The following is a 16,585-nucleotide window of genomic DNA, read 5'->3' on the forward strand; positions in this document are numbered from 1 at the left end:
CTGAACAGAGGCTCTGCTGGGAAGCTGAGTGTTCCGCCTATCACGGAACAGCATGAGGAAGAGGAGCGGCTTTTGAAAAATGGACGGCTGCGGTCTGCCTGCAAGTCTGCATGTTAGGTACCGGCGTATAAGACGACCCCCGACTTTTAAGAAGAATTTCTTGTGTTAAAAAGTCGTCTTATACGCCGGAAAATACGGTAGGCTGAATATTCATAGACCCTGAATTATAAGTACCTCCAGATGACTGAACACCTGCTAACTCTCTACGACCGTTTCGTCATGTGACATCTTCAAGGATTGATTTGTAACTCTAATTCTGTTCACACTACGAAATGGACATAGGGTGGGGCAAGGACCCGGTTTGACATTGCATATGCCGACTCGCGCTTGTGGTCTGACAGGTCCAGAGATAAGCAGCTATTGTTAACCCGAGTGTGATACTCCCTAGTACCGGGTAAGGACTCTTTAAATGTGAGTGGATTACAGAGGAATATTTTTTTAACTTACCTGTTTTTACGCTATGGGAGCCTCCTTCCTTCGGTTTTGTTTTCCCTATGATCCGCTGTGACCTGTGTAAGGTGAGGGATTCACACTGCGGTGGAGCACTTGATGCACTTATACATAGAAGTTTTTTACAAAGAAGGAAGGACCATGTCTTCATTGAGGTGGAAGTCCGATAACACGTCAGGAAGAAAAGAAAGAAAGAATAGTCTTCCTTGCAGAGAATGGGCCCTTACAAGAAGAGAGATGATAGCTCAGAGACACATCTGGCAGACATGATGGCAATCAAGAAGGCCACTTTGCATGGGATATTCCTGATGTGTTCAAAGGTTGGTTTCTGCAGGGTAGAGAGAACCAGACTCCGGTGCCAAGGAAGCACAAAATGCTGTAAGGGGGACCTGATCCGAGATAGACCAAGAATAAAGGTTATGACAAGACAGAGTGAGGCAAGGTTTTTTTTGCAAAATAACTTCACATATCCTTTAAAGTGCTTAAGGTCAAGTTCTGGTCAAGTCCTGTTTGTATGAAGGCCAGAATATGAGGCACAGAGTACTGTAATTTCTAGGACTGAAGTACCTGTGTGCACAGCAGGCAAAGAAGGACTTCCAGCTATGACAGTACATATTTTTTTAAGTGTCTTTTCTTGCTTTTAGTAAAGTTAGACTGACAGACTCAGACTCAGAGACCCCTTGTCTCATACAACCTGGGCTTCACCAGCCATGCCATAACATCTAGTGAATGAGAAGCAGGATGGAATAGGGAACCCTGAAACAGCAGGTCTGGCCTGTTGTGAAGCGGCCAGGGGTTGTCTCCTAGTATTTTGAGTATGTCTGTGTACCAGGTTCTTCTGTGCCAGTTTCTTAGCACCGGCGAAAAGTGTGAACAGCATAAGACACTGGACAGTGTTTATCCATCCATGAGATGATCTGGCTTGCTTCCTTTGAGGCTGCATGACTCCTGGTGCCCCCTGGTGATTGATGTGGGCCACAACTGTAATGTTGTCAGATTGCACCCTAATTAGGTGTCCCTGCAGAAGGAGGATCCAGCAATTCAAAGCTATCCGTAATGTTCCAAGCTCCAGGATGTTGATCGGCAGCTTGGCTTTCTTTGGTGACCATGTTTCCTGAACTGTGAGGGACTTACCATCCAGTGATATGGCAGAAATTACTTCCATATTGTCAATGCCAGGCTTGAAATCCACCAGGCTACAGATTTCCTTCATTGGCTGGATAGGAAAGGGTAGGCTGAGAGAAGGAGCATGCTTGATTCATGCTAACAAGATGTGTTGGAGAGATATAGAATGAAACTGGCCACATAGGTCAGCCTTGACAGAGGGGCATCTCTCTGATCTCAAGTGCAGAGAACAAGTTCTGAGACAGCAATTGCTTGTCTAGAAGAAAGGCTTTTGCTAGAGCTGTGTCCACAATTAGGCCCAACTATTCCAGATGAAGAGAAGGCTAAATAGAATTTTGGAAGTTGATCACCCAACCAAAAGCCTGAAGCATCCGAATAGTATTGTGGACATTTGCAGATACAGTAGCTAAGAGGGAGAGGAGACCTTCAAAAGAAGGTCTTCCAGATAACCTGGAGTTCTTAAAAGGGCAAGAAGAGGTGCAAGGACCTTTATGAATACCCATGGGGCAGATATTAGGCCAAAAGGGAGTGCAACAAACAGAAAGGGACTGCCTCCTACTCCTACTGCAGAAAGCACTAATGAGGTGGATAGATGGGGATATGCAGATAGGCATCTTTGGTGTCTACATATGCCAAGTATTCCCCTTGTCTCAGAGATTGTTGCCTTATGGGTTTATGTGAAACCTCAATTAACAGCTGTAATTAACATTGCAATTAGATATATATATATATATAGTTAGAAGAAAATATATTTAATGTTTTGAGTGCCGTACTAGTCTTACGAAAATTAGCTCAACTTCAAAGGGTGGCCTTTTGTTCTCCTTGATTACATCTCACATAGGCTGTGAACAAAAGCCTTCTGTGACTCATCCAATCAGGCTGTGCCCAATATACATTTACTACCGGTAGGTACAGTGACCAATTAGGGAGAATTATATTGGCCTATTGGCCACTGTACAGAAGGAGGGGGATATATAATGCTTTGTGAGCAAGCTAAGACCCTCTTCTCTGGTAGTGTGAGAACAGACAGCAGCCACCATGGGCTGACCTTAAGTTAACATCTAACTCTATACTTGTATCTTATATTGTATTGTAAATATGGGTGTTGTGGGTAATATGTAAATACCATTTAAGCCATGGAACCTACACTGTACATTGTGTTGTAAATACTGTCTGGTGTGTAATATATATATATATATATATATATTACGTAACCCTATCAATAAATGTCTATTGCTGATTGAACTACCAATTTTGTACAAGATAATCTCAGATCTAGATATGTATATGTTCATACTACTACAATGATTGAGGTGTATGCGCATAATCACATAATTACAGGCAACAGAGATGTAATCACTAACCTTGCAGATTCCAAGCAAAATTATTGAAATTTAAATTATTTGTTTTAAGGGATTTTAGGTCCAGTGATAATATCACTGTTAAATGTTGGCCCCGTGAACAGCTTGGAATAGAATCTTTTGTAGCTGCCCTCGGGAGGTACTGGAACTACTCCCAGGAATGGTTCAGGGCCTTCTGCAAATATGACTGTCTTTGTGGTGAGGGTGTAGTGTCTTAAACTCTACTTTGTACCCCCTTAAAACCACCGATTGAACCCACAGGTCTAGGACATCTGTGACCCAAAGTCAATCTTACAGATATCCATCCCCCCACACGTAGTAGCGAAGACACCCCTTCATTGGAAAGAGGGCTTCTAGGAAGACTTGGTGGGCCACGTTTGGCAATGAAGAAGAAACGAGGAATGCTATTGTAATTGCTCAGTTATAGTATGGTCCCAGAATACAGGATTGTGCTGGTTGTTCAAGTTGTTGGTTGAGGTTTGGCAGACAAAAATGGTTGAAGAGCTGGGCCCACAATTGTAAGAGAACTTCCTATCAAAAGAATCCTTAAAGGAACAACTTCAATTGGAGATGTGAGATGTTTATTTAAGGCTTAGACAGAAAGGTCTACTACCGCAACAGAGGACTTTTTGTGAACGCTTTTTGCGTCTGTCTGTTTAGATTTAGCAGGTCTCAAAAAGTCCCAAAGCAGCATGGCGAGACAGGGGCGATTCAAGTGACAATGCCAAAACGTTTGTGCACAGCAGGAGTGGGCATATCTTCAATGGCAAGCATGTTGTGTAAAGCCGTAACATCAGGTATATAAAAGAGCATGGGGGTGAGAAATCTTCTACCGCCTCTTGTAGCACTGGCTCTGGGTCCTATTCATTCACTTTCATTTCTGCCTATTCTAAGGTGGGTGTTTCAGGATTCAACTTAGGCAAAAAGAGTGGAGTTGGAAAAATAAAATAAAACAAAACAAAAAGAAGGCATACAGCAAGCTCATCCACTATACTTTGTTACGATGTGGGGATGTACATTAGTTATATATAGGGGTGCAATGGATCAAAAAACTCACGGATCGGATCGATCCTCGTATCAGGAGTCACGGATCGGATCATTTTCGGATCAGCAAAAAAAGTCGGATTCAAGTCTGGGCTCTAGCTGGGCCAATGGCTCTATATGGTAATGTCCACCATTGCCCCCCACTCGTCACTGTAATGTCCACCATTGTCCCCCACTCGTCATCACCATCACTGTTCCAGTCCAACATTGCCCCCACACTAGTAAACACTGTAATAATAGCCAGTTTAACATTGCCCCCACTAGTAATCACTGTAATATAATAGCCAGTTTAACATTGCCCCCACTAGTAATCACTGTAATATAATAGCCAGTCCAACATCCAACTCACTGTACTTGCACTGTAAAGTCCACGATCGTCCCCCACTCGTCATCACCATCACTGTTCCAGACCACTCCAACATTGCCCCCACACTAGTAAAGAAAACTGAGTCCCCGTCCTTCATAGCGGCGCTCACTTTCCCCCCTCAAGCTCCACACGTTCATCCTGATTCCCAGAGCGCGCCATGACAGCCAGCCAATCCGGGCAGCCTTCCAATCAGAGAGGGCGCTCATCACGCGGGCCAATCAGGTGCAGAGACGGGACATCCCATCCAACCAATCGCTCTGTGATTGGTTGGGGTGGAGCAAGATGGCCGCTGCTCCGGAGCTAGGCCGAAGCCGGGAACTTTCCTACGGCCGAGGCTCCGGAGCGCGTGGTGTGCCGATCCGAACTCTGTGACGATCCGTTGCACCCCTAGTTATATATACTGTATTTATTGGCGTTTAACACTCACTTTTTTTTACCCTGAAATTAGAGGTAAACTGTGCCTGCGTGTTATACGCAGGGGCAGGCCCGGACTGGGACAAAAAATAGGCCCGGGCATTCTAAGCTGAGCAGCCCATTTTGTTAAAAACCAAAATTGGGGGGGCAATTTATCAGGGAAATGACTAATGTTAGCGCTTCAATGATCATGGCACCATGGTTGTTATGGTATCAGGATGATTGAAGAGCATTATTTCTATTATTACCTTGTAATATAAAATTAATTGGTTCAACTCACCATAATATCGAATCAGTGGGAGCCCCGAGTGTGTCACTTGCCACAAGTTGCGGATTGTCACTTGCCACGTCACCTGCCACAAGTTGCTGATTGTTACTTGCCAGATCACCTGCCACACGTTGCGGATTATCACTTGCCACGTCACCTGCCACAAGTTGCAGATAATCCCTTTCACGTCACCTGCCACACATTGCAGATTGTCCCTTTCACGTCACCTGCCACAAGTTGCAGATTGTCCTTTTCACGTCACCTGCCACAAGTTGCAGATTGTCACTTGCCACGTCACCTGCCACAAGTTGCAGATTGTTACTTGCCACATCACCTGCCACACGTTGCGGATTGTCACTTGCCACGTCACCTGCCACAAGTTGCGGATTGTTACTTGCCACATCACCTGCCACATGTTGCGGATTGTCACTTGCCACATCACCTGCCACACGTTGCAGATTGTCACTTGCCACGTCACCTGCCACAAGTTGCAGATTGTCACTTGCCACGTCACCTGCCACAAGTTGCAGATTGTCACTTGCCACGTCACCTGCCACAAGTTGCGGATTGTTACTTGCCACATCACCTGCCACATGTTGCGGATTGTCACTTGCCACGTCACCTGCCACAAGTTGTGGATTGTCACTTGCCACATCACCTGCCACACATTGCGGATTGTCACTTGCCACGTCACTTGCCACATCACCTGCCACAAGTTGCAGATTGTCCCTTTCATGTCACTTGCCACAAGTTGCGGATTGTCACTTACTACATCACCTGCCACACATTGTGGATTGTCCCTTTCATGTCACCTGCCACAAGTTGCGGATTGTCACTTACCACATCACCTGCCACACATTATGGATTGCCACTTGCCACGTCACCTGCCACAAGTTGCGGATTGTCACTTACCACATCACCTGTCACACATTGTGGATTGCCACTTGCCACGTCACCTGCCACAAGTTGCGGATTGTCACTTGCCACGTCACCTGCCACATGTTGCGGATTGTCACTTGCCACGTCACCTGCCACATGTTGCGGATTGTCACTTGCCATGTCACCTGCCACTTGTTGCTGATTGTCACTTGCAATAATTTGCGGAATGTCACTTGCCTGCCACCAGATGCGGATTGTCACTTGCTAAGATGGTGTTTTGCTTGTCAGAGTCAGGTAGCAGAGAGATGATGTAATCTCCCTGCTGCCTGCACAGTGAGGGCGAAAATAACTGCCGGGATGCAAGGCGGGCACGGGGCGGTGAGAGATGATGTCATCTCTCTGCTCCCCCGGCCGCTGGCTTGTTGATTGGCCAGCCACCCACACACCCACCCACAGAGCCGACCAGCTGACCGCCCACTCTCTGACTCTCACTCGCTGCTGAACCGCCCGCTCAGACTCTCTGGTGCCAAATTCCGCAACTAAAACTAATTTCTCAAATTACAGTACCTATAAATCTCCATAGGCAACGCTTTTAAAGTCTTTACAGTTACCAGTTTAGAGTTACACAGGAGGTCTGGTGCTAGAATGATTGCTCTCACTAGGTTTGCGGCGATACCTTACATGTGTGGTGCTATTGGCATTTATTTATTTTTCCTTTTGTCATTTTTTCAACTTTTTTTTTTTGATCAACTTTATTGCTGTTAAAATGGCATTACAACATCCCTTGTAATAGCATGGGCTGTGACAGTTCCTCTTTTATGGAGAGATCTGGGGTCTATTAGACATCAAATCTGTCCTCTGGCCTCCAATGGAGCCAATCAGTCTGATCGGTAATGGCCAGGTAACCAAAGAGCCAGAACAGGAAGTGACTAAACCCTCGCTCCTTGTTTCTGACGTCACAAGGTAAGAGGAATAAGATCAGTTCCTCTCACTGTGTGCCTAGAGCTGGATGCCACCAGTTGCATCCTTACTGGGTTGCCCACTCACACAGGAGAGCCTGGTGAAGGCGGCGGTGGGAGGGGGTATATATATGTGTGTGTGTATATATAATTAATATATATATATATATATATATATATATATATATATATATATATATATATATATATATATATATATATATATATATTAATATATATATATATATATATATATATATATATATATATTAATATATTTATATTAATATATTTATATATATATATATATATATATATATATATATATATATATATATATATATATATATATATATATATATATATATATATATATATATATATATATATATATACCCAAAAGGTGTCCCAAAGTCGGACTGCATTGCATTGCCGGTTTGAAATCATGCGAGTTCAGATGAACTCGCACAATTTCAAACCGGCAATGCAGTCTGACTTTGGGGGAAGATTTGTCTATTCAAATTGCCCCCGAAGTCGGCAAAAGTAGTACAGGAACTTCTTTTGGGAATTGGTGCGGCGCTGCAAAGTCGATGACACACTGATTCGGACAGTGCTATTGCCGGCTATAGCCGCTGATTTGGTATGCGATTTGACATGTTAAATCGCATGCCAAATCGGCCCAATGTGAATGCAGGACGCCTTTTGGGTACAAGAACTGTCCTTCTCTCACACAATCTCTGACACCATCACTTTGCCCCTTTTACACTAGAGGCCCTTTTCAGGCGTTTTAGAACTAAAAATAGTGCCTGAAAAGTGCTAGTAGGGTGCTTTTAACCCCCGCTAGCGGCCGCGGAAGGGTTAAAACGGCCGCAAAGCGCTGCCCCTTTGATTTCAATGGTCAAGGGAACTTTAGGAGCGGTGTCCTGCTAGCAGCATCTTTGAGGCGCTGTAAGGAGTGGCAGTGCACCGCTCCAGTGTGAAAGCCCTCTGGCTTTCACATTGGAGTGAAAGGAACGGCTCTTTCAGGGCGCTTTGCAGGTGCTAGTTTTAGCGGTATAGTGCCTGCAAAGTAACCCAGTGTGAAAGGGGTACAAGAGCATTGCTGGTTGGTTTGGAGAGTTTCGTAACCTGTAACAACCAGATTTCATGATTCTGCACTTAGGCTTCTTTTACACTGGGGTGCTTTGAGGGCGCTAAAGAGCTAAAAAATAGCGCCTGCAAAGCGCCCTGAAAAAGCGTCTCCCAGGGCTTTCACACTGTAGCGGTGCGCTGGAAGCATGCTCAAAAAAGTCCTGCCAGCTGCATCTTTTGAGGCGCTGTAGGAGCGGTGTATCCACCGCTCCTAAAGCGCTCCTGCCCATTGGCGGTTTTAACCCTTTTTCGGCTGATAGCGGTGGTTAAAAGTGCCCCGCTAGCGGCCGAATAACGCCACAAAAAGGACAGTAAAGCACCGCTAATAACAGCGGCGTTTTACCGCTGACAGCGCACCGATCCAGTGTGATAGTAGCAAGTTCTGATTGGCAGCTGTGGAGAAATACCTCCTGCTAGTAAATATATATATAATTTCATTGATATCATGAGACTGGCAGACTTTATCAGCTTCTTCTTGCTAGTGATCCAACTAGCAAGAAGAAGCTGATGAAGTCTGAAAGTCTCATGATATCAATGAAATTAAATATATATTTACTAGCAGGAGGTATTTCTCCACAGCTGCCAATCAGATTTCAGGGTCGTTTAGGCATTTTTATTTAACTGCTTATTAAAAACATTGACAGGCAAGCTATTAAAAAAAAAAAAAAAAAAACATTGGCAGGCTGCCATACTGTGTCACTTACCTTTCTAGACGTCGAGCTCCCTTTAAGACACCAGGCCTCCTCCAGCAGCTCCTCCCTTCACAGTCACATGACCGGCCTGACGTAATGAAGCCCTCCTTGCTCCTTCCTTCTAAGCCTAGAACAGAAGGCTGGCCGGCGGCTGTGGAGGCGGCTGTGGAGCCTGCTGTGGTGAGCGGCGCAGCCATGCCAGCACAGGGAGAAGCCCAGACGCTGCCTCAGAGTGTGGGGGGGGGACCCGGCCGGACACCTGCCTAATAGAAATGCGGCCGTCTCTGCGGAAATCGGCCGCGAATTCGGCCGCGATTTTAGCGCAGAGAGGCCGGCCAAGCAGCTGAGCATGGGGACATGTTAACTGTCGGCCTGGCTGCCGAGGCCCACCGGGCATATGCCCGGTGTGCCCTATGGCCAGTCCGGGCCTGCGCAGGGGGCTGTGGAAAGTTTTTTTCACTCTTAAAGTTAGGGTGCGTGTTATACGCCAATAAATACAGTAATTACCCCTTCCATGTAACAACTGTAACAGACACTGGGAAATTAAAATGTAGCAAGATTATCCCAGTGGTAGTTCCTCTGAATTGGGTAAAGGTATATACAAAAAAGGGGATGTAACCTCCCAAAATAATTCTTCAATGAGGAACAGCTGTTAGAACTATAAACTTTAATTAGTTAACCGCAATTGATAAATTTACAAAAAACATTATAGAAAAAACACTCTCCTCCACCACATTGATTAAAATTAAGACTAGTCTAAACTAGGAACACATGTGGCCACCAGATCAGCCATACACATCACAACCACTCACATGACTCATCCATCCAATGTCAATCTCAAGCCATATGGCAGTAAATATTAGAGGACACCTTCATGGTAGAAATGAATAGAACTATCCATAGGATTTGAGAAGGGGATTTTGAACACTCAGTTATTATTTCAATTCGGTCACTGTTAAATCTCTGAATGTGAGAACAGGAACACAAAAATGCTATTCATGCATGTTTAACCATTTCAGACACACATTGCATGGTTGAGTACTGGATAAGTCCCAATCAATTTAGGTATGGATACGGCAATTGAAGAAAACAGGCATTTGCATTCAATCATTTATCCCCTTATTTAAACTGTGGGACAGAAGCAGATGGAATATTGCAGCTCACCGCCTGACGTTTCCTTCAGCCGAACAGCCCTTCAAGTTGGTGTCCTTGGATGCGAGGAAGCTTGCTTCATGGAGCAGGCAAATCCAAGTTCTGGGACAGCAGTACTAGGATCCAGAGAAGAGGTGTTGGCGTGTGTTGGTCTAGTTCTGTTCAAAGCAGCCAATTTACAGACAGTCCGTTTATTTGGCTGGTGACAGAGATGTAGTTTAGCATAGGACCGCGTTGGTGCCGCATTAGCTGTGCATTCCAGAGATGGATTTGGTGGTCATATAGAGAATGGTCAGATGCTCGGCCATAGAGGTGGGACATCCATTTTCCGACTACAGCAAGTGTAGTGGCGAATTGCTTACATTTTCGCTTGGTTACAAGCTTCATAGGAGTTGGAAAAGTAGCCTGGCATCTTTGAGCCCTGAAGAATTGGATGCAGAGATTGGTGCTAAAATCAGGCCCTGCTCTGGTGCATGGGAGCTATTAATAGTATGAGATTGAGTGTTGTGTGGGCCGTTGGATGAGTAAATGCTTGCCTCAACTTTTGCCTGGTTTCTGCCATTGCTACAGGTGACAAAGAATGGAGCAGAGCTGGGGAAAACGTGTCAAAGATAGAATACACAGCAACCCAGGCGCAGACTGTTCTTTAACAAAGTTCTCATGACAAAAGGGCAGGTAATAGCAGCATAAAACAAACAAAATAGTCCACACTCCTGGGTACAAACCAAACCTTTGGCTCATAGCCTGGAAAAACTTGTCCATTAAGAGGGTTACACCAACTGCCTGCCTCAGGGGCTCAAAGGAGTCATAAGCAGCCAATCACTCTATACCCGTGTCCTACTTCACACTCAACCTCACAGAAACCTGCCAATTGCTGCCTGCTCCTTTTCAGGCCTCTCCTGCAGATGACTTGACCATTTTAGGACCCTATAATCAAGGTTAAAGGCTCTTTCCCACCCAAAGCCTCTCCGGGCCTCCAAATTCCGGATCCCATATAAAAACTTGCCAATCTTGAGAAATGTGTAAGTCAGTTTGCCCCTTTCTAGCTGGAACCTTCCTGGAGTTTTACTTTTTAGCCTTGAGGTGGGTAAGAATGATAGTCAGAAACACCCCTATGCCTAAGGACTTGGGCTTTAACAGCAATGCCATAAAGGCCAGCAACTATAGGGCAGGATGTAAGATTGGCCCCTGCAACAGTAAATCTGGTCAAACTGGAAGACCTCATGGCTTGTCCACCAAAAAATCTACAATGTCTGCAAACAACGTTCATACTGGCCAAGAAAGCACTATGGAATTTACCAGAATGCCCTGTTAATTATGTGCAACACACAAGGAAGAAGCTGAAATGAAGGGAGTGTGCATCGTGGAGAAGGCCAGAACATTATGTTCTGTCCAAGACAAAGTCAGGTCAGATTTTTCCTGATGTCTCCTTGATGGCTGTTTTATGCCATAGCCTTGGTATTGTATAACTGGGTCAAAGAAAATCACCCAAAGCTCCAGGATGTTGATTGGCAAGAGGTTCTCCAGAACACCACCACAATCATACAGGCTAGCATCCATTGTCAAATTCATCAAAAGGAAGACTCTCCTGGTATCCAGAATTTGAGGGCAGACCTAGTCTTGGGAGTCAAATGCATCAGCAGGTTCACGGACTCCTGAGGTTTATCCCATACCAAAAGGATATTAATCTAAAGAGCTCTATAGTGAATTTACGAATAAAAAAACGGCATCAAAAGTGGCAATCATCTTCCCTAGCACCCTCATGCAGGTCCAAAAAAATCTAAAAAAACTTTCCAATAACCTTAGGTGATCCACCAGGGACAGAAAAGACAGCCATTTCCACTGCAAAAGTAGTAACAAGTCCAAGGTCCAAGGCTAATACTGCGGTTACCATGTAGAGACCAACTGTTTCGGTCTGTTGATCCAATGCCTCTTCCTGCCACAAAAGGAGAAATGGGGAAGAAAAGCGGCCAAAAATGTGTCCCCCATGTTCCAAAACAGTGAGAACCCCTGAGAGCTGACCTTGCAAACCAGAAATGGCTGCAGAAAATTCCTCCCTTGATACAAAGGAACTGGAGAATTGTGCCCCTGAGACAGTGGAAACACATGTGTGGGCAGGGATTCAGCGTTAGTCTGAACCTTAGGGGAGCCATTACAGGACAAAAGACAGAGGATTAGTAGGTTTTCGATATACTTATAATGGAGAAAACACCCAGCTGAGAGGAGTGCCAGCCCAAGCCAGAACTGCCTAGGGTGGCAAATCACCCTTGACAGAAAAGTGTACCAGTACTTGTGCTGATGCGCTGTAGGCTCCTGTCTGTGGCTAAGTAGCTGAACCAATGGAGCTGTTCTGTGCTGTTGTAGTCCGAGCCTGTGATCGCAATAGTTGCTGTGCCTTCCCGGGAAACCAGCAAGATGGCCCCTGAGCAGACACATGAGATGTCGTCATTGCACACCTTCCATCCTTTTGGAACGCCAGACCTACATTACTCTGCCTACAAGTTCAATCTAAACAGCACCAATGCATATTGAACACTGCAAGGACAAGACTACCATATCTAACACCTTTGACAGAAGCACTCACCGGTTCCATGCTGCATGCCCAATCTATTCCACTCACGATGGGTGCACCACCCAGGATCTTTAGGAACTCCACTACCCTCCAATGGGGTCACCACGCTAGACCTATAAAGCACCCTGCCAGGGAAGTCACCTGATGCATAGTACCCAGGAGATCAATGTCCACAGGATACAAAACCAACCAGTAGCATTACAGGCTGTCCTCAATCTTGCACGTGAAGTTCGAGTATAGTCTTGGCCTTTTGGCCCTAGGTAAACAACCCCCCAATGAATCCCTTCTCCACCCTAGCAGGGTTTCTCAGAACATTCTAGAAAATAAGGGACTAAGCCCATGAAGAAGATCTTCAGAATGACATTTGCAGGCACTACCGCCATCTAACGATACTAGCTAAAATACTGAGGCTTAGCTGAGAGGGGATATGCATGGGTAGGAATTCCTGCTTTTTTTATTTTAAGCAGTATTCATAAAGCGGCATAACATAAGTAGTGATAAGTGGTAAGGAACATGAAGTGCTCTGTAAAGTACAATTAAGAAATAGCAATTTCTGTAGATTTTAGAAAACATTAATCCTTTAAGAAAGCAATAAAAAAAAATGTACCTGTAACCAAGCTGTGGTTAATTTGTCCCCCTAGACACCCAAGTATTCGTACTACTCGGTTCCTCACTGATGATAAAGATGCTTCTTCTTTCTGCAAACAAAAACAAAAATAATCCCTTACTGCTCCAAAAGTTCAATTAAGTATAAATGGATTTTAACTTAAAAGTGTCTGTAACCCTTTTTTTTTTGAAGGGATCCTGTTCCTTTAAAAGCATGTTATACTGCACAGTGCTTGTGCGGCATAATTTGGCCCTTTCTATCACCTGAAGTACCTGGTTTATCCTGTCTGGTGTGGCTGTCCCCTCTGTAAACCGACCACGGTTTATCATGGCTGCATAGCCCTAATATCATGATCAAGTTACGTGCCTCTGTCATCCCGTTCTCTCCTCTGTCCTCTCTCTCCCACTCCCTGCCTGTCAGCTAGTGACAGTGCCCTCCCTTCCCCTCCTGCTGCTAAAATTACTGTGTAATGTACATACAATCCCCTCTATTAGAAAACGTTCTATGCTCCAGTGTACGCTTTTTGAAATATAAAAAAAAAAACTCACATGACTGCTCGCTGCTCTCCTCTTCTCCTCCCCTCTTCCTGGCTGCCGTCAGTGGGGAATTCTCAGCCCCTCCCGCTGTAGCTGTCAGATTAGAAGAGGGAGCAGCGAGCTGTCACATGAGCGCCGCGAGGCGATATGAAGGTAGAAATTGGCAAATTTGTTTTACAAAGAACTTTTTTCTAGCAGAGGGGATTGTATGTACATTACACGGTGGCTTTACAACCACTTTAAGAAGTGAAGATTTACTGTGCTATAGTGACAGCTACAATCATTCTGAAAAATAGCAAATCATTTGCTGGTATGTGAGGTGTTTAGATACTCCTGTACTTCCAAGCCTCACAGCTATATACTGTATCTGTGTAAAATTATGCTGTGTCTGGCTGCTATTCCCAGGAAATTTGGAGTGATATTTGGTGATGTCACTACTGTGTTGGTCATGGTTCTTCGTGCTGGAGGCTCCGATATAAAGAATTAAAGACCTGCTTTCAACCCTTTCGCCCACCAGGTCCGTGCGGACCTAACAGCGGGGGGTATCACACACAATCCGGTGACTGCAGCCACCGGGATTGTGTGTGAAACTGACAGGCAGACTTCTGCCTGTCTGGTGAGAGCCTTTGGGCAGCTCCGCTGCCGACTGACCGCTCGTACACACCCCGGAACTGGCGTTCCCCCCGCCCGTCATGCTTACCTGCTCCGCTTTCCCATCGGCAGCCCAGGATCTCCAGGTGTTAGCGGGTAGAGATGAAAAAGAAGAGCAGACACATGTCCGCTCTCCTCCCCTTCTTCTTGTGACACGGAAGGTGACATCCCCGACGTCACTTTCGGGTCAAGCTCTGGGTTCGCATTGCCAGCAAAGAATGTTTTGCAATGCGATTTGCACTGCAAACAAATCAGTGGAGCACAGGGGAGACATGCAGGGTCTTTTAGACCCTGCATATCCCAATAAAAAGAACCTTTCACCTAAAATTCATCACATAGGGGACTTTTTAAAATCCCCCCCCCCCAAAATGTTGAGGAACGCTCCCCCCAGCCCCACATATACACACACACACAAACGCATGCGTTGGGGCACCTATGCGTGAAAACGTTGATTGCGACACATGTTACATATCGCCGCACACGATTGAGTGGGAGCAATAATTATAACACAAGACCTCCTCCGTAACACTAAACAGATACCTCTATAGGGGGCATTTAAAGCATCACCTATAGAAAATATAGACACATACAGGTTTTATTTACGATAAGCCTAGAAAAATATAATAAAACATACCACTGATAGGGATTTTGCTCTTTTTATTTGCCGGATAAGATATTGATTAAAACCCTTTTGGGTTGCACGTGACAGACGCATCATTTCAAGAGGACTAAGCAGGTCATCTGAAAATAAAACCACGTTAACCGCAAGACAGACTTCAAGGTATCAATTCATAGTGCATTCTACTACTACTGATCAATAACACCGACAATGCAATTAACATGCAAGTAAACCTGGCCATACGCTAGTAGATTTTTGAATGAACATTTGAACGAAAATTCTCATCAGGATATCTGATGACTTGATGAATGTTGGTTGAAAGTACTTTGAAGAAAATTTGCTTTTAACATTCAACTTTTGGGTAAATGAACTTTCCCAAATAAAACACATGCACTGCTATAAATGCAACCATGCAAGAAAAAGGTTTTAATTGTGCTCCTTTGAATTTGCTTGTCACTGTGGTCAAAAGTGACCAATGTTTAGTAAATTAAAAATTTAACAAACATTCTTAAAACTAAACAAAATTCTACTATTATATGGGTACAGTGGGTGACTGCGATATTGTGTCAATCTCGCTCCCTTTCTCGGCGAGATTGACCACCTACGAGCCCCATCGCGGGAGCCAGCGCCGAGCTGGCTTGCCGCGATGGAGACAAAGCCGTCATAGAAGTGACGGGGATCCGACTTGGATTCCCGCCAATTCTACACGTGTGCAGCGTTTGTTATGAATCCTGAGGAGGAACACCCCGCCGGATTTTAAATAAAAATCCGGCATGGGTTCCCCCCTCAGGAGCATACCAGGCCCTTAGTTCTGGTATGGGTTGTAAGGAGACCACCCCTACGCCGAAAAAACGGCGTAGGGGCCCCCCTACAATCCATACCAGACCCGTATCCAAAGCACGCTACCCGGCCGGCCAGGAAAGGAGTGGGGACGAGCGAGCGCCCCCCCCCCCCCTCCTGAGCCGTACCAGGCTGCATGTCCTCAACATGGGGGGGTTGGGTGCTCTGGGGCAGGGGGGCGCACTGCGGCCCCCCCAGCCCAGAGCACCCTGTCCCCATGTTGATGACAGGGCCCCTTCTCGACAACCCTGGCCGTTGGTTGTCGGGGTATGCGGGCGGGAGGCTTATCGGAATCTGGGAGCCCCCTTTAATAAGGGGGCCCCCAGATACCGGCCCCCACCCTAAGTGAATGGATATGGGGTACATCGTACCCCTACCCATTCACCTGGAGGAAAAATGTTAAAAAGTTAATAAACACGACAAAAGGGTTTTTAAAATAATTTATTTGTCTGCTCCGGAGGCACCCCCTGTCTTCTTTAGCTCTTTTTACCAGGGAGGGCTTCTTCTTTGACGTCTTTGGGTGGGGGCCGCTCTTCTTCGCCGCCGTCTGGTTCTCTTCCACCGCCGGGGGGGTCGCTTTTATAAAAGCACCCACCCCCCGGCGGGTTTCCTCCGGACGTCTTCGGCGGGGGGCGGTGTGCTTCTCAGGGGGGGCTTCTTCTTCCACTATCCGGGTGGGGTCTTCTCCGCTATCCGGGGGGGTCTTCTCCACTCTCCGGGGGTCTTCTTCTATGTTCGCCGCTCTCCGCTCTTGACTCGGCGCACCCCGGTTCTTCCTCCCGCTGTCCAGTGCCTTCTCCTTCAGCGCTGAACGTCGTCGTCTTCTTCTTCTGTGCTGTGACGTCTTCTTCTTCTGTG

The 16,585-nt window shown here is 45.8% G+C and overlaps 1 protein-coding gene across 1 annotated transcript in view; it reads right to left on the reverse strand.

Annotated features, from left to right (window-relative positions):
* PRKDC (protein kinase, DNA-activated, catalytic subunit) overlaps window positions 1-16,585 on the reverse strand; it is a 677,570-nt gene that overhangs the window by 409,830 nt on the left and 251,155 nt on the right. The window contains exons 23-24 of the mRNA XM_040354170.1: window positions 14,903-15,009; window positions 13,082-13,172 (exon numbers count right to left, since the gene is read on the reverse strand). Of these exons, the coding sequence (XP_040210104.1) occupies window positions 13,082-13,172; window positions 14,903-15,009 (198 nt within the window). The remainder of the gene's footprint in view (window positions 1-13,081; window positions 13,173-14,902; window positions 15,010-16,585) is intronic.

Source organism: Rana temporaria, chromosome 5 (genome assembly GCF_905171775.1).
Source record: "Rana temporaria chromosome 5, aRanTem1.1, whole genome shotgun sequence".
NCBI classification, from domain to species: domain Eukaryota; kingdom Metazoa; phylum Chordata; class Amphibia; order Anura; family Ranidae; genus Rana; species Rana temporaria.